Source organism: Lissotriton vulgaris, chromosome 7, assembly GCF_964263255.1.
Source record: "Lissotriton vulgaris chromosome 7, aLisVul1.2, whole genome shotgun sequence".
NCBI lineage: Eukaryota > Metazoa > Chordata > Amphibia > Caudata > Salamandridae > Lissotriton > Lissotriton vulgaris.
In genome coordinates, this window is record NC_141695.1 from 1,381,900,574 (window position 1) to 1,381,918,831 (window position 18,258).

Consider the following 18,258-nt stretch of genomic DNA (forward strand, 5'->3'; position numbering starts at 1 on the left):
ACTCTTAAGTGCATTATGAACCTCACGGTTAAATGCTAACTGTGGTTTGGCTTTATCCAAAAATGTCGTGTAAGGTGTCATACGCTTTGGAATACTACCCCCTCGCCAATTCTGGCGACAGGGGTAGCATTCCACCCTTCTAGAGGGAGAAGACATGTTAGTTCTGACTATCCCGGTTAAAGTTAACCAGAGCCCCAGCATCACAAAATGGATGCTGCTGCCACAGACACAAGTCTGACCTCCTGCTGCTGGGAGTCCTTCCAGTCACAGAGGTTTGGACAATAGGTTTCCTGCTTGGGGAGGTGCGAGCACCACCCCAGACAGGAGGATGTGTATTGGGACAGGGAGGGCTGAATAGATTGTGACACTGCCTGGAGCACACTAGGTGCTTCATCCCTACCCCAGTTCAAACCGGTTGCTGGGGCACTCTAGCCCCAGCTCTGGTGCGAAACTGGACAAAGGAAAGGGGGTGTAACCACCCCCCTTCCTGGTCCCACCCATAGGAGGGACCTAGTAAGTAAACCAGCCCCCTTTAGTTGTATTAAGGTAGGAGCTGACCCAGGAGAATTTAGATTAATCCTGGAATCGACTTGAGCCGAAACTCTGGACCCTTCGACATTCACCTGAGCTGAAGACTGAAGAATTTCCCTAGTGGCCAAGGAGTGACCACCCTGGGCAACCAGGCACCACCCAGTAACTAGACGGCTTGCTTTGTCCCTGTTCCCGTCGGAACCAGAGCACAGAGCCCAACAAGACCTCGACTCCCGGACCTCTCTGACCCCACTGCACGACTCCAGCACAGCTGAGCCCCGTGGAAGGCATCGGAACCTGTGGAACCAGGCAACTTGGAAAGTCTTCAACTTGCTAACAGTGCAGCTCCTGAGGCATCCTCGAAGCTGTGCACTGAGGACTGAGACATCCCGACAACGAGCTCCACCTGCACCGAAGACCAGCCCCCCACACTCCACGAGATTTCGTGGGGCACTTCTGCTTGTGTTCTGCTCGACGCGTTGTCCGGTTGCTGGCCCGTTGGCTAGTAGCCCTGTGGCGACGATCCTCTTGAACATCCATCGCTGGTCTGGTTGCTCCAGACTGGCCCTTGCTTCCCTGCAAAGGTGAAGTACCTCAGACCCTCCTGGTCTGCACCAGAAGCCTTTTGTGTATCCTGCGTGGGTTGCCTTTGCTTAGGCTTGTTGGCTCCGATCTTGAAGCTGACCCCTCCATCTGCGAGAACCTTCATGGGACAGCTCCTCTCCAGCACCTGGTCATCCTCGACGCCTCCTGGTCACCGTGGCTGCAACAAAAAGCTTCACGACAGCACCTAATTGCTCCTCGACGACGTCTGGTTCCTTCCTGGTTAAATATGAATACTGTATAAAATCAAGCTCCAGCATGAGTTTATAGATGTCTTTTCAATAGATTGTAGGTTGATGAGATCACAAATACTTGTAAAGTCAACAGAGAATTGTCTCATGAGAAGCCAAGGAGAGTGAGGATTAAAAATCTGTTAGAAATGGCTGAGCACAACCCAGTATAAAGTTGTGAGAGACCTGAACATGTGAATACCGCCCTAATCAAAAGCAATGGGAAATGTCAAACTAACAATTGTGTCACAAATTAACTCAGATTAGTGATACCTTACTTCTCTCCCTATGTGTTTACAGGGAGGGTGTTAAGTAGTAATCCCTGAAGCCGGTGACCCCAAAGAAACGGCAGTCCTGAAGAAGGTGCTACAATATCGAGTGTCCACAGCACCGAAACGCGTCGACGCATTCTCTTTTTGTGCACAGAATCCAAGTAGGGTCTGGGGAGCAATAGATATTAACCTATCCTGGGTACTATTGACTACACCATATGCAAATCAATCTAAGACCTCTGGATCTAGACATTAGAGTGGCAAGGGAATCTAAAGGCCACAATCTAGAGGTTTTTTTTTCTTATGATTGTAGAATATTTCTGTCTGTTATATTTGTTTTTTAAACATGTTTTGATATATGAATTGTGATATATGAATTTATGCTTGTCCAATGTCTATATTGAATTGTTTTTGAATATTGGTTTTTTTAATGTATAGTATCAATGACTACTCGTTGAAATTTTAATTTGCTCTTGTATATACATATTAATGTATGTTTTTTATTAAAAAGACTGAACGTTCAATTTTAGTGTGGAAATTGACAATTTACCATCACTGTAACTGATTGGGTTGTGTTGATGGGAGTATGATTGCGTGAATATCTAGATTGATAAAAACAGAGTGAATCTCTGTTCTAGTGTGAACCCAGGGATTTTCCCTAGACTGACTGTCCTTCCTGGTTCCACCCGGTCACTGGCTAGTGACCTAGACTCTGTCCCCTCGGCTTTCAGGCCCTCTTCAACTCCGATCCACCCTTGGATCCACCCGGACATCTTCCTCCTGGTCACCTGCAGCATCTTCTTCCAAGGCTCCATAGGAAACAACAAGAAAACCTGGCACTTTGACACCTATGCACCCGCAGCCCGTGGTACCCGCAAGTACTTCGGTGCTCCTGTAGGGATTGACTATCCTAGTGTCTAGTTTTGTTAGTTGTGTAATCCTAGTTAGACTGGAAGTGTCCTAAAACTTCATTACTTACCTTTTTGCGTTCCCATTGACTTTCTATTGACTTTCGCGTGAGTGTACTGACACTACACGCGCTGCCTGTGGGCCTCCTACTCCTAACCTAAGGGTCAGATAGTGTAGCCCCAGCGATTCCCTAGGCCCTAGGCCTTCTCATTTCCCAAGTTGTGGTTCTTATACCACTTACGTAGTATATGGTTTTACGCGCCCCTAGGGCCTAACTGTAAATTGTGCTATTTAAAGTATTTCTGAGTGTAACTTGTTATGTGCTTTTGCCTCTGACCTCAAAAAGAGTTAAGAGGAGTGTGTTAGTGAATAAATACATACATATTTTATATATATATCCTGTGTGGTGTCATTTGGTATTCAAGGGGTTACATATGGTAAAACAGCTGGCTTTACACGCCCTCAAGAGTCTTTTAGCCTAAGACTGTTCTGAACACGCTACTTCTAGGATAGATGGTCTATAAGGTTGACTTTACAACCATCACCATAAGGGTTGTTTGGACTGGTGCAAGCTGTTCACTAGAATAATGATCATCATATACCAGGCCAACTTCTCACAGACCTGTAGCCCTAGTCGCTGGCAGAGCTCTATGCAAGTCTGGAACGGACTTCTTACGCTGTCTGGGGAGGGACCTTTCAACAGCCAATCGTCCAGGTATGGTTATACGAAGATCCCTTTGGGGCGTAGAGCGGCTGCTACCACTGCAACACACTTTGTGAACACCAGGGGAGCCGACTTCAACCCAAACGGCAGGACTTTGAACTGATAGTGGGAGGTCCCCACCCGGAACAGAAGAAATCTTCTGTGACTGGGGTGTATTGGAACATGAAAGTAGGCATCTTGGAGGTCCAGCGAGCACATCCAATCACCCCTCTGAGATGTGGATATATTTGGTGAAGCGCCAACATGCGAAATTTCTCCTTTTTGACGCACAGATTGAGAGTACGCCCGTCCAGAATGGGTCTGAAATCTGCCTTTTGTCCCTTTTTTCTGACCAGAAATTATCGGGAGTACACTCCTTTTCCCCCTTTGAGACACTGGCACTCTCTCGATGGCTGACTTCTCGAGAAGAGTGGCCACTTCTTTTTGCAGAAGGTGTAACTGATGATTCGATGTTGCCATCGGGGCAACAGGTGGAGGCTGATGACTGAAACGAAGACAGTATCCATCTGAAGTGTAGATAACACCCTTCTGTTGTTTGTGATGTTTTGCCACTCTTCCAAATGACCCGCCAGGCTTCCCCCCCACTGGAGTGGTCCACGGCGCTGGGGGAAGGAAAGACTCATTGCTTTGACTGAGCTTTGCCGGTATTTTTGCCCTAGCGTTGATTCCCTCCTCCTCTAGAATTACGCTTTCCTTTAAAGTGGGACTTTTGATGAACCTGCTGGTCTTGACTCTACTGCCAGTTCGGGGTTTGAACCCGCAGTTTTGAAGAGCCCTTGTTGTAGGAGCGGTATTTCTTTTTGAATAATTTTTTCTTTTCGAGCCCTACCGCTTTGAGAGTGTCCAGCTCTGCTTTCATGCGCTGCATCTCTTCGTCCGTGCTCGCTCCAAACAGTGAAGTCCCTGAAAAGGGAAAGTTCAGAATGCGCGCTTGGGCTTCTGGTTTTAAAGCTGTTAGGCGCAACCAGGATGATCTCCTCGCTGATATTCCATGGGCATATCCATGTGCCGCCAGGGTAGCCCCATCCGCTGCGGCACTTATAATTTGGTTGGAGACTTGACTGCCCTCCAGAAGGATATCCTCAAAGTCCTTACGGCCTTCTTGAGGGAGCTTGTCCACAAAACGCTGTAGAGAATCCCACAGGGACCTATCGTAACGCCCCAAAAGGGCCTCTGCGTTGGAAATCTTAAGAAAAGACGCTTAAGTACTACAGACTCGTCTCCCCACGAATCTTGCGTCTTGCGTCTTGCTGTCCTTGTCCGGAGGTACAGTAGCAGAAGAGGAAACCGCACTGGAGTTGTTCGCTACTTCGATGATTACTGAGTCCGGGGGCGGATCATCTTTTAGAAACAGAGGGTCCTCCTCTGGAGATTTGTATTTCTTGAGGATCCTAGTCGGAGCCGCTTTGACCGTTGCTGGAGTGAGGAATACCTCCATCACCGAATCTATAATACCAGGCACTAAAGGCAAAAGGGGTTTAGGTGCCGACCTGTGATGCAGCATTTCAAAAATCACTGAGGTCTTGACCTCGGAGCTGTTAAGGGAACTGCCAGTTTTATAGCCCCTCTACCCAGTATGTCCTGAAAGGTGAAGATATCATCGATCGGAGATACCCTTGATGGCGAGGAATCCGTCAGAGTGGGCGAATAGCCTCTATGGGAGCGTGTCGGAGAAGAATAGGTAGATGATGATCTTTGTTCTCTCCTCCTGCTCCTAGATCTTGATCTACGCCTGGGGGATGGAACCTTGGAGCGTGATCTTTCCCTACGGCGAACAGGGGAGCATGATCTTCCGTTGGACCTCACCGGAGAGCAAGACCGTTCTCTAGGCCTAGAGATAGGTTGCTGTAATCGAAACGCTGTCTCCTTGTCTGTAGCCCCGTGATGTGGCGGTGCATACCATCGTGGGGACAGTCTGACGGCAGGAGTCTGTTGTGCGGCGTCCCTCACTGGAGAGCGTGCAGGTATTACCTCCTTTCGCCCATGTGGAGTAGGTGAAGGAGAGTGCCTTGATCCCTCGCCGCCCGACGTGTAAATGATCACATCATGGCCGGAAGATGACCTTGATGAGGAAGACAGACTCACAGGAGAAGCAGTGCGACTGGGAGAGCTACGATGCTCTGGAGTTTTCTTCCTCTTGGCAGTGTGACTGATGCTCTCTGGAGAGCCCTGGGAACCTTCCACAGCTGAAGCTGTTCTTGAGGAGCTTTGAGATGTAGGCCCATGACTCGAAGACAGAGCCGGCCGGCTCGGCGTCTCGGTGTGTTGTGCCACCACTGGCTGATGACTCTGAAGAGACTGCACTGGAGTCCCATGTCTCGACGTCGAACGCCGGTGAGGTGACGTCGACGGAGGTCCTCGACGGCGAGGGCCTATGACTGGACGCCGACGAAGGATGCTTGGTCGCTGAATGCCCTCGACTGGACTGCGATGGATGTCTCGACGACGAACGACGATGTCCTGTCGATGACTGTGAATACCTCGACATCGAGCATCGATGGCGAGACGCCGACGGAGGATGCCTCGACGTTGAGCGTCGATGATGGAACGCCGACGGAGGGTGCCTCGACGTCGAGCGTCGATGATGGGACGCCGACGGACGGTGCCTCGACGTCGAACACCGATGACTAGGCGTCGACGGAGGCTTCGACCTCGAAGACTGGACCTGAGGCTTCGACGACGGAGGTCTCGACGTCGATCTTCTATGCTCCAACGTCGACCTCTCCCTCGACGCTGCACGTCGCCCGGTTGCCGGCTGCGGAGTTACCTTGACACTCGACGCTGAAGTCTTCACCGCCGAGGGAAGTTGACTCGTCGTTGAAGTCGATGGAATCTTCGACGCCGATCCAGACGCCGAACGGGAGCAAACCGGGACATCTCTCGACGTCGACCACGCCCTCTGCTTTTTCTGTCTCTTTGGAGACCTACCTCTCTCAGAAAGTCTGTAAATTCAGATTTTTTCTCTGTCCTCGAGAGTTCTACTTGACAAGGACTTGCAGTGATCACAGCTTTCTGGAGAATGAGAGTCAGGAAGACAGAGGATACACACAGAATGTGTATCAGACTTCGCATTCTTCTTCCCACCGGAAGGGCAGTGATCAAAAAGCGAAGACATTTTTGACAAAAAAATCAACCTTTTTTGAGCCCAAAAAAGGTAGCACTAGCTCTCTAAGGCTAAAAGCTGTCGAGTGAATACAAAAATTGAAGGAAAACACCAAATATGTTTGACAGAAAGTCAAAAGAAGGTGGGAGCTGTTTAACCAGGGTCCTGACTGAAAGAGCCGGAAAGAACAACTGACCTAACTGTCACCCCTGAGGCATGATGGGAAGCCTGGGGTCATGGCTGTCTTAAAGGCACGTGCCAGTTTTAGCTGAAAATGCTTTCAGTTTCTGTGTTATTCACTTTTCAATGCAGCTAATGGCTGACAATGTCTTTTATGAGCAATTTTCAAGATTTATGAGTGCTTTTACTCTATAAAACACAAATTTCAAGGACTATTTGACCTAATGTGTTTTTGTTTCCTACTAATTGCTGTACATATACAAGTGTTTACATTGTCTAGCTTTGGTTTTGGAGCTGCACTGGTGTGAGAAAAATAATATGTGTATTTACATATATTTGGAACGAGATATATGTGTTTTATACATATATATTTTTTTATATTGTTTCCGGGGTCCCGCACATAGGCGGGAATATTCAGTGCTTATGACTATTGATGAGGATACCCTGGAAGAGAAGTAAAGGTTCTGAAAGCTCTACGGCGTTGCCCCAACTTGCCTCTGCATAATGTCTAGTGTGTAGCCTTGCTATAAAGTCAATCAGGTAATTGGGCATCCCATCTCAGCAAGCACCCACCAGAGTGACGTTCTAGGTGCTAAATCAAAGGCTGAGCGCATCTCTACAAAAAAGACAAAGCCGACCCAATTCAAAGTGACGGTCTTCCAGTAGACCGCCTGTAAACGGAATACTTGATCAACGCTACAAGTGAACTCTCTGCATCCCGCCCGGAGAGGAGTCAAAACTTCCTCAGATTGAACTCTGGAGTATGCAGAGTCTGATTCAGATGGAAGTCTTAGTGATTTCATTCAAGAAAGCAATCCCATCATCTTCGCCTGTGAAGGAACATGGTGTCTTAACATCGAACTTTGTCTCACCGTCAAAATTCTTGACGTGGAAGGTGTCCTCCTCCTCGATGTTGTGTGTGTTCTTGACGTAGAACCAGCTACTGACTGCGAGCAAGGAGGTGATATACCTCTTCTTGATGGGGGATGTCCTCGATGTTGAAATGGGACACTGTTTCTCACCAGATCTTTTCTTATTGGATTTCCCCCTGCGGGAGTCCTCAGAGTGTGAGATGGGCACTGGTAGAGGGAAAAGTCTCTTCTTGCCCCCTTTGAGGTCTCTCCAGCCAGGGAACCTTGCCTTCTCTGGTGTTTCCCTGGACCATGCAGGCGAACAAATCTTCTCCTGCTCCCTCCAAGTAGAACTGGAGAGTTTCCTACAGTGGAGACATGTCTGGGAATCATGATAATATGACAAAGAGAGTATACTGATCCTTTGAGGGCCTGTTTTTGCCATTTTTCTGTCACATTCTGGGCATTTTTCAAAAAGGTGACAATTTGAGAAAAGAATAGATATATTTCCAGACAGGAAAATATCTGAAAATACTCTTCGCCCTCAGGGGCGTCAAGTGACCTGCTTTTTAAAGGGTTTCTGAATGCAAAAGGAAGGGAAAAGCCTTAGGAAAGCAGAGATCTGCTCCAAATCCTGTCAACAGGAGCTGAAAAAAAGAACTGGGTAAAATGCCACCTGCAGGGCATGCTGCAACACCTGAAGTGATGATTCCCTTAAAGGTACAAAGCTTTATTCTCATTGTTTGAATGCTGCAGCCTATGCAGTTACATTGGCTGTGCTTGCCTTAGCTTTTGCTACTGTTTACTTTAAAGAAGTAAAGAGACTTTGTGAAGGACGTTTTTAAAAGATCACTTTTGACTATTCTTAGTGACTTGCCTTTTTGCATCCATTTTTTTAAAGTAAATTAATGTAATTGACAATAATGTGTTTTACGGCTGCAAACGGTATATTTTGTCAGACTTACATCCTGGCCTTTCCGAAGTAGGGCGACCATACTGTAAAACAAAATGGACTTTGAAAGAACTGCTCGGGGATCGCTGCACTTGGGCGTGACTATTCAATGCTTATGATTACCAATGGAGATTTTATGAGTGAAAATAAATAAGTATTCAAACTCAAGATGTGACCAGCAAAATTTCTTGCAAAATGATGATGTGGTCATCCTGAATATTTGCTTCCTCAAAATCATAAGTTGAAGGTTGGTTGTCATCTTCCTGACTTTTGTTTTTACTAGGAAGAAGCTTGAATATAGTACCATTTATGCAGGCTTTTGGGGCTTTTTGGCCCTTTAGGTCTTGGGCCTGCTCAAACAGACACAGCTCAGCTTGAGGGTCTCAGACTAGGCAGTTGGGCTTGACTATTCCCATTGTAGCAGGCTCAAGTTTGTTTAGAAGTTGGCAGGATCAGGTCATGATTAGATGAGTGTGCAAAAAAATATGGTTTGGAATCCAGCTTTGGGTACGTCCAGTTGTTGGTCCTGTGCTACATAACATGTGTATTTCTAAGGGCACATTCACCCATAGGCATCTTGGCACTGAATAACAGATGTTTTATTGTTACTTAACTCAATGGTACACATTTTATCGACCTCAGATGGATGAAAGGCTGAGTGGACTCGCTAGGATTTGAAGAACAAGTTACTTACCTTCGGTAACGCTTTTTCTGGTAGATACAATATCTGCCTGTGGATTCCTCACCTTGTGAATATCCCTTTGCGACAGCAACTGAAACGCGTCCCCCAAGGCTCCTTGCATCGGATACTGGAGACTGCAGAAAGACAGGCAGTGAGCATTCTCGCGAGTGGCAAAAAGGTCCACCCGAGGAGTGCCCCACATCCGAAAGATGTCGTGAACAACCTCCGGGTGAAGCCTCCACTCGTGGTCGGCTGAGAACTGCCGACTGAGACTGTCTGCACGAACGTTCAGAACTCCGGTCAGATGATTTGCCATCAGACAAATCTGATGGTCCTGAACCCAGGACCAGAGACGCAAAGCCTCTCTGCAGAGACACTGCGACCCCACACCTCCCTGCTTGTTGATGTACCACATCGCGGTAGAGTTGTCCGTCAGGACTTGAACCGACTGACCGCGAAGGGAAGGGAGGAAGGCCTTGAGCGCCAAACGTATCGCCCGCAATTCTAGAAGGTTGATGTGAAACAACCTTTCCTCTGGAGACCAAAGACCCTTGACCTCCAGATCCCCCAGATGAGCACCCCATCCTAGAGTGGATACATCCGTTATCACTGTGGCCACCGGAGGAGGCATCTGAAAAGGCTTCCCCTGAGACAGGTTGCCTTCCACGCCCCACCAAGACAAATCCGCCGCAGCTTCTCTCGAGATCCTCACTGACTCCCTGAGATCTCTGTTGTGCTGATACCACTGCCTGCGGAGGCACCACTGGAGCGCCCTCATGTGCCAGCGTGCATGGTTGACCAACAGAATGCAAGAAGCCATCAGACCGAGCAGGCGAAGGAGCTTCAGGATTGGAACGACCGCTCCATTGTAAAATAAAGGAATCATTTCCTGTATGTCGCGAATCCTTTGTGGTGGAGGGAATGCACAACATACAGTTGTGTCCAGTACTGCACCTATGAACAGGTTGCGCTGGGAGGGCACCAGGTGAGAATTGGGTACATTTATTGAAAAACCCAACCTGTACAACAACTGGGTTGTCTCCTGCAGATGATGGAGCACTCTCTCGGGCGACTCTGCCTTGATCAGCCAGTCGTCCAAATAAGGGAATACAGGAATCCCTGACCTTCTGAGATGCGCCGCCACCACTGCCATCACCTTGGTGAAGACTCGAGGTGCAGTAGTAAGACCAAACGGAAGGACAGCAAACTGATAGTGCTGCGAACCCACCGTAAAACGGAGATACTTCCTGTGCGACTTCAGGATTGAGCGACACCATTCAGTCTTCTTCCAGCAGTGTCCGAAGAACCTGTGCAAGGGTGAGCATCTTGAATTTCTCATGTTTTCAGATAAAAATTCAAGATCCTGAGATCCAGGATTGGACGAAGTCTGCCATCCTTTTTGGGAATCAGGAAATACCGGGAGTAGCATCCCTGACCCCTTTCCTGCTCTGGGACCACCTCTATCGCACCCTTCCTTAATAGAGTTTGGACTTCCTCCTGAAGGAGTAACAGATGTTCCTCTGAGCAATATCCCTGGCAAGGAGGGTAATTGGGAGGGAATTCCCGAAAGGGAAGGGCATACCCATTTTCTACAAGATTGAGAACCCAAAGATCCGACGTAACTGATTCCCAATCCCGTAGAAAGTGGGTAAGCTGACCCCCCACCGGACCCACATGAACCTGAATGGCGGATCTAGGGCTGCTTTTCTGTGGCTGGGGGGTTGGAGGAGGTGGAGGAGGAAGAGGCTTGACGCCCTCGAGGACGTGCCCTTTGCTTTCCCCTGTACGACCTATACAAGGTATTTTGCTGCTGATGTTGATGCTGCTGCTGACCTTGTCTAAATGTACGAAAAGAAGAAGAGCGACCAAAGCCTCTGAATTTCCTGGTCGTAGAACCTCTAACTTGAAGACCAAGAGATCTAGCAGTCGCCCTGCTATCCTTAAATCTCTCCAAGGCCGAATCTGCCTTCTTGCCAAAGAGTCCTTCACCATCAAAAGGCAGATCTAACAAAGCAGACTGTACATCAGCAGAAAAATCTGAGGATTTTAACCAAGCTGAACGCCTTGTGGCAACAGCAGTGCCCATGATCCTTGCCACAGAATCTGCTGTATCAAGGCCACTCTGGATAACTTGACGAGCTGCCGCTTGAGTGTCAGATAAAACTTCCTCAAAGTCACCTCTGCAGTCCTCTGGAACCTTAGGGATCAATGTACGTACAGAGTCCATAAGAGCGTGGAAATATCTTCCCATAAGGCAAGTGGCATTTGTTGATTTTAACGCCATACTCGCGGAAGAGAAAGTTTTCTTGGCCACTTGATCCTGCTTTTTAGCTTCCTTGTCACCAGGAACTTGTGGAAAAGCACCAACTGACTTCTTAGAACATGCCGCCTGAATCACCAAACTTTCAGGAGAAGGGTGAGACAACAAAAAGGCAGGGTCCTCAGGAGTCACTCTATACCTCCTAGCCACACCTTTCAAGACAGCAGGAGCAGAAAGAGGCTTCTTCCACACCTCCATAATGGGTTCAGTCAAAGCATCATTAAAAGGGAGCAATGGCTCCACAGCTGAGCTCGGAGAATGAAGAACCTCAGTAAGCAGATTCGATTTAAATTCAACAGTAGGCAATTTTAAACCTAAAAGTCCCGCTGCTTTTTTCATCACCACATGATATGGCTGAACATCTTCAGACGGTACATCAAAACCGGATGGTAAAACCCACTCTGGGGAAAATTCAAGACCACTAGCCTCTGCTAGATCCTCGAAATAATTTTCATCCAGCTCACCTTCTTCCAAGTCAGAATGAGACTCGCAATACCTCTGCTCTTCCAGGAGACGTTGAGCCTCTCTCCTAGATCTCTGCTTAACACGGAGTGCAGCCGGATCCACTGTCGACTCCGACGGCGCCGGAGCCGACGTCGGAATCGAATCCGAAGGCTTAGAAGGATGTTCCAGAGATTTGCTTGGAGCGGGCGACGCCGGTGCTGGAGTCGTCGACTTCGGTCGAGCCAGCTTTGACATCGGCGTCGATCTCGGTGGAGCCTGGTACTGCCACAGCGGGGTCGGAGCCGGCAAAAACGGCATGAAAGGTGCCGGGGCATATGAATGAGGCACCCCCAAATTAAATGCCATTGGACCCATGGGACCCGAAGGCGCTCCAGAGGGTTACCAAGACCTCAAGAAAACATCATACATAGCGTTGAGAAACACCGAAGGATCCTGACCTGGAGCTGGAAAAGGTGGATGCTCAGGTCGACCTCGAGGTATATTCGAATCTGTCTCAACAACAGGAGTCGATTCCTCATCCTCCACAGGAACTTCACCGACCTCTTCTTGAGCTGGAGACGGTGCCGGAGTCGGATCGGGAACCGGAGTCGGAGAATGAACTTGCGACTCCGAAGGCGAGGCCTCGCCTTCTTGATCCGAAATCTCTTGTGGAGGAATTACTTTCGATTTAATATTCTTGGGTGATCTCGACCTCGAGTCAGACTTATCACCCGAATGACGACAAGACTCATGTCTCCTCTTCGTATGCTTCTTACGTGACCTCGAAGCATGATCCGACGAAGACCTCGAAGCCGCTGCCTCCCGAGACCTCGATCTCTACTTCTTTGAGTGGGATTTCTAAGATTTCCTAACCTTATCGGCCTTCAGTTTAGCCACAAGAAGCTTAGACTCCCTTTCTCGTAGGGCCTTTGGATTCATCTTTTGACACGACGAACACCCATCCACGTCGTGGTCGGAGCTCAAACACCAAATACAGTCTGGGTAACGGACATCATCTTTCCACATTCTCTGCAGGGCTTAAAACCCGTCTTCTTTGTCGACATATTAAAAGAACAAAGAGGCAAGAGAACAGAGAAACGAAGAAAATCAGCAACAGAGTAACTAGAAGCTACAGAGTATCCCAAAACCGTTAGCGTCGACGACGCGGAAAAAAGGGAACTGATGTCATCACGCCGGCGTGGGCCTATTGTAGGCGTCGGTGACGTCAGCGGAGTCGCGTGCGATGCCGTGCCTCTATGATGTCCAAGTCCACGTCGGCGCGAAGCTACAAAAGAATTTCCGAATGTTGCTGTCGCAAGGGGATATTCACAAGGTGAGGAATCCACACAGCAGATGTATCTATCAGAACCTGTGATTTTTAGGTCAAACACAGGCCCCTGCTGTGGACACATTAGTGCACTGAGCCACCAGACGGTACACGATTCAAGCTATACTAATGGAAAAGGCCCAAGTAGTCCAAAAGTGAACTATGGATGTTGGTCTTCCTCTTCCTGGAGGGGACCTCTATAGTTTGGGATGGACTATTCCTAATAAAGTGGCAACAAGGATGATGTGCATATAGGAGGTCTCAGTCAACGGAGGAACAGTGGGCGAAAAAACAATTCGGTCTGGAGTGATGGTCAGTGGCTTTCATTCATTCAATGAGCATTTCTTCCGTCACTTTGTTTGGTGGTGAAAATTGTGCATATACATAATCCACCGTCTGTCACAGCAGCCTAGGAAATCTGCAGTAACATATATATTGTAGTAAGACTTGTCGATCATGGACACAGTAGGTAATGTATATAAGTAACACATGCCCCCTACTCCCATTCTACTTCATCATTTAGTGAATGATTAATTTCTTCATGTTATTCCCCATTAGCTATGACCAGTTAAATGCCTAATCAGTCGGGGTGGTAAATAAAGTCTCAACTTTACTCAATTACGTAATCTTTCCTGATTTTGTCCAACTACCCATGCTGCTTAGGTTGTCAATTAAGGGAGAGGAGTCATAGGTTCTGTTCTTGTCCACACTCAAATGTAGAAATGATTTATTTTTTAATTCAGAAGTGCTCAAATTTACTACTTGTTAGAGGCAGATACCAAATCCTCTTTCTTTCTTTATTTTTAGATATTTTATATTGACAAGATAGAATTACGTACTCGTGAGCAAAAGCTAATTTTTTCAATCCAAGAACGTGGCTCACTCAATAATACTAGCCAACGGAAGTCAGTAAGTGCTGAATGTGGTGTGAAGATGTCATTGTCCACAATCTGAAATTCTGCTCCCATCTAAGAACGAATACTCTTGGTCAATTTGAAAAGCTATAGGAATCCTTTCATTTTAACGATGGGCTAATTCATATGGAAATAAGTTGTGTACTTTCAGAAATGAATTAAAGCTAGAATATTGTTTGTAGCTCGTATGTAAAGATTAGACCTGTTTGTATATTTGGATTTTAACGAACTGGAACCTTGCTTTGCATAAGGCCCTCTATAGTTGGGGTTTTGGGGGGTGGGGGTGGGGAGAAAATGCCGGTACATATTGAGAATTTCCATTTCTCATTTCTTGCAGACATGAAACATCTAATTTGCTTGGCTCTTTGGACAAAAGTATTTTACCCCCCCCCCCCCAAAAAAAAAATTACGTTAATGCGAATATACTTGGTTTCCAATTCCTGGAGTAGCATCTTCCATATTTCGGCCTCTTAAATCTGAGGAAAATGTGTATGCATAAGTGGCAGCAAAAGCACGAACCACATTTTTTGAGTATATTTAGAAAGAGACCTTGACTTTTTTGTTTTACAATTTATCAAATCAACCTCATGGGTATTAAGGAATTCTAATAGCAGTTTGTTATAACGCAACTAAATGGTATACAGGTTTATCAACAATAGAAAGATATCTGGACCGACTTGTCAATTGTGGAATTCAAACATGTGACTTACTGCTGACATAAGATCATGCAACAGGTACATCAATCTCCTGCACAGTCATTCTTAAATAGCCTTCTCACAAGGACCCCTGGTGGTTACACACAATGAGCAGCAAACTATCATCCTGGAATTGGAAACACTGACCAACAGGTTAAACACATATCTCTGTATTACGCACAGTAATGCGGGGTACTATTTTACCTTGATAAATCAGTAAACCCTGCAACTAAGATGTGATGTTAAATCTACGGAGAATTCTCACTAAGGGGATAGGACACCTCAAAAACCTCTTGGTCCTGTATACTCAAATACCCAGAGCTTTGCCAAGAGGTTAGCCTCTGCTAACAGAGCTTTAATTTAATCAGTGTTACTTCAGATTGTGAATATAATTTGTTTAAACTGCATCAGTGTAAAACATTTCTTTTGATTTTTGTGTCTGCATCATTTGTGGTATTCCGAGACTGGTTTTATTTAAATACAGGCAACAGAACAGTGACATTTCATTGTTTCATGACCACATTCATATTAGAGTTGAACTGGGTATAGTCAACATGTGCAGAGCAGACTCCACTACAGAAAACGCACATTTCATTGCACTTTCTTAGCTTTCTGTATATTTTGGACATTCTGTTGGTTATTAAGTTTGGAGATCATCCACATTTGCAGACTTTCTATGAGAAACAAAGTGTAGAAACGCCAGAAACTAAGGACTGACTGGGGTCCACGAGGCATACAAATAGCTGGGCCGATCAAACTATGCCAGCAGCATTCCCGGCACCGACTAAAGTATTCATTAATTTTAATAACAGCCCACCTGAGTTGCCAGCTGGACTTAGTACTGGACACATGCGTAGCAACTGTGTGCATGAATGCAGTCCTTCTAAAATCACTCAGTGACCCTGTGAGACTCCTGTCCTCTATACAAAGTGCTATTAGGTGTAATGGTGAAGCAGACACACTTTGATTAATGAATATTTGAACTCCGGGAAAATGGCTACCACTGCAACGGGTGCCATTTACCAAGGAGTATCTCAGAAGGTAAGTACAGAGTATCTCTGAGCCATTTGTTGTGGTTCAATATATCTCACAATGGAAAAGCAGTGATAACATCATACATTGTGGCTGTGTTCGGATTACTTTGTTCAGCAAGAGTGGAAAACTACCTAGAGTTAGGCAGCCTCAATTTGAGTCAAACTGAGCTTCTCTCCACCAAGGAAAAGTTTGCACAGCAAAAAAAAGTGATGTGGCTGACAGAGAAGGAGCGAGAGGAGGGTGGAGAGACAGAAGAAAGAAAGAGGGGAAAAGGGAGAGAGATAACAGACACACAGGAGATATATAGATAGAGGTGACAGAAAGAAAGAAGCAACAGAGAAAGAAATCAGAGACACAGAGTCAGCAAAGATGGAATCAAGGAAAAAAAAACAGTTCACAGAAAAGAACTAATGAGAAATGGAGGGAGAGGGAAAACTGAAGGTAAACGGAAAGGAGAAGACTGAATGGGACAGAAGGGAGTGGCAAGTTGAGAAGACCAATTCCTTCTTCTGTTTTTAAGAGCGGGAACTGAGAAAGCAAAAAAATGAGGAAGCGGAGGAGAGGGGCAATAAGGACAAAATCTAGTTTAAAAGGCATAATAGGGAAAGAGAAGAAAGATGTAGAGACACTGGAGTTAGAGAGAAAAGAAAATGGACAAAGGGAGAAAATGAGAAATGATAAAGATGAGAAAATATTACAGCAGGAGAGCAGAGGAGACCGTAAATGGTAGAAACCCGAATGGAAAGTACAAGGGGAAAATGTGTACAGGTGGAAAAATTTAAGTTAGAAAGAATAAAAGATGAGAAAGGAGACTGAGAAAGATGCTGTAGAAATGTATTCACATGAATACTGACCTTGTGTATGAATACTTATTATTGCTTCGGTTGTGTAAAAGTTTCACCACAGGCTAAAACAGAAGGAAACAAAATTGGGATAAAAATCTAATTAGTAGATCGATCTGCATTCATCCAACCTAACTCTCAACATAACTAAAATTCTCCAACCGCACACTTCAAATGCCATTCTAAATACTATCTTTTCTACTAGCATACAACACTACCTTCCTTTTCTGCCAGTGGAGCAGCTCTAGTGAATGGTGTAGGAGCTCTAGGTATGGGGAGCATAAGGTGATCAAGTAAGAATCATCACTGTGAGAGAGCTGCAGATAATGAAGAGAAAGCTGGTTGTTGTTGAGCTTTAAGGTAGTGTGTGACGTTGGCTGTGCTAGAGATGGTGAGCATGATTCTCAGAAGTAAACTTACACATTTAAGTTTACGCTTTTCCAGTGTTCACAAAGTGCCGATATTCCACACATAAAATGATAGGAGCTTCGCGGACTGCCCTATTATTTTTATGTGCAGAGTTCTCTGCTTCTAGGACTGGCCTATCTTTTTATGTGCAGAGTTCTTTGCCCCGACTGTGGAATCTCAGCACTCGTGAACTTACTAATAAAATGCAGTTTTGTGAATGCTGAAAAAGTGTAAGCTTAAACAAATGTGTACATTTAATCTTTGTGAATCAGGTCCAAAAAGAATGGAACAGAAACTTCAGCAGTGTGGAGGAGTATAGGGAATACTGCAAGAACATCATCCATGAGCATACTGAGGAATGGTGTACTGTGCACACCAACCAGAAACTGGAATGGTGTTGAAGAGTAGGCTATAGGAGAGCTGAAGAGGGTGGTATTAGGGTGTTGGAGCACAAGTAGAAGGCGAGCTGTAGGAAATGCCACGTGTGTTCTGGATCCAGGACATCAGCAGCTAACGCTGTATGTAGGAGTGCTTTCTACAGGGCTGCAAGGTGTATTTGCTTTCAATCTAGCCGCAGAAGGGGGAGAGGTGGTTACTTTACAGTTACTGGAACACTCACCTTGGCACAAGAAGATATAATCTTCTGTTCTTCCTTCGGGGACGTTATCATTGGAATCAGGCACATGGGGTCGAAGCCCTCAATTTTTTGCTGGGGAGAATAAAGAGTTAGGTGGTTATGGTCAGATGAAGAGAACCCAAAAAGGCTACAGCTCTTGAAAGTGGATAAGAGCCCCATACATTGCTGTTAAATGATGTACATACTCTATGATAGTGGCCAGGTTCAAACTTGCATTGGCAGGAACCTGCTGGTGTCATATACTATCACAGATGAAAGTCAAATGAACTTTGACAATACAAAGTTATCTTTTACACTTCTTTACTACTCTTCTTATCTTGTACAGATCACACAATCTTAAGAACCCCCATTGGCAGTCGCTCGCTCTCCTATTTGGTTACCAAATACTGGAATTCACTACTTTTAGAGATTAAGTCTGATTAGATTTACCTGTCTTTTTTAAAAAGTCTTAATGCCTGTTTCGGGAGGTTATTTAATGTTCTCTTCTGCCTTTTTTTCAATTTCTTGGGGCTAGGATATCCTCTTAGGGTATCAAAGCTCTCTACAAGTCTGTATTCAGTCAACCTTTTAGTCTGGGACTCCTAGTCTTCCAGTCTCCT

General features: G+C 46.1%; 1 protein-coding gene across 1 annotated transcript in view; it reads right to left on the reverse strand.

Moving 5' to 3' along the window:
- The window catches only part of KCTD13 (potassium channel tetramerization domain containing 13), a 257,873-nt gene that overhangs the window by 122,148 nt on the left and 117,467 nt on the right, over positions 1-18,258 (reverse strand). The window contains exons 4-5 of the mRNA XM_086932104.1: positions 17,642-17,731; positions 16,627-16,679 (exon numbers count right to left, since the gene is read on the reverse strand). Coding sequence (XP_086788230.1) covers positions 16,627-16,679; positions 17,642-17,731 — 143 coding nt within the window. The remainder of the gene's footprint in view (positions 1-16,626; positions 16,680-17,641; positions 17,732-18,258) is intronic.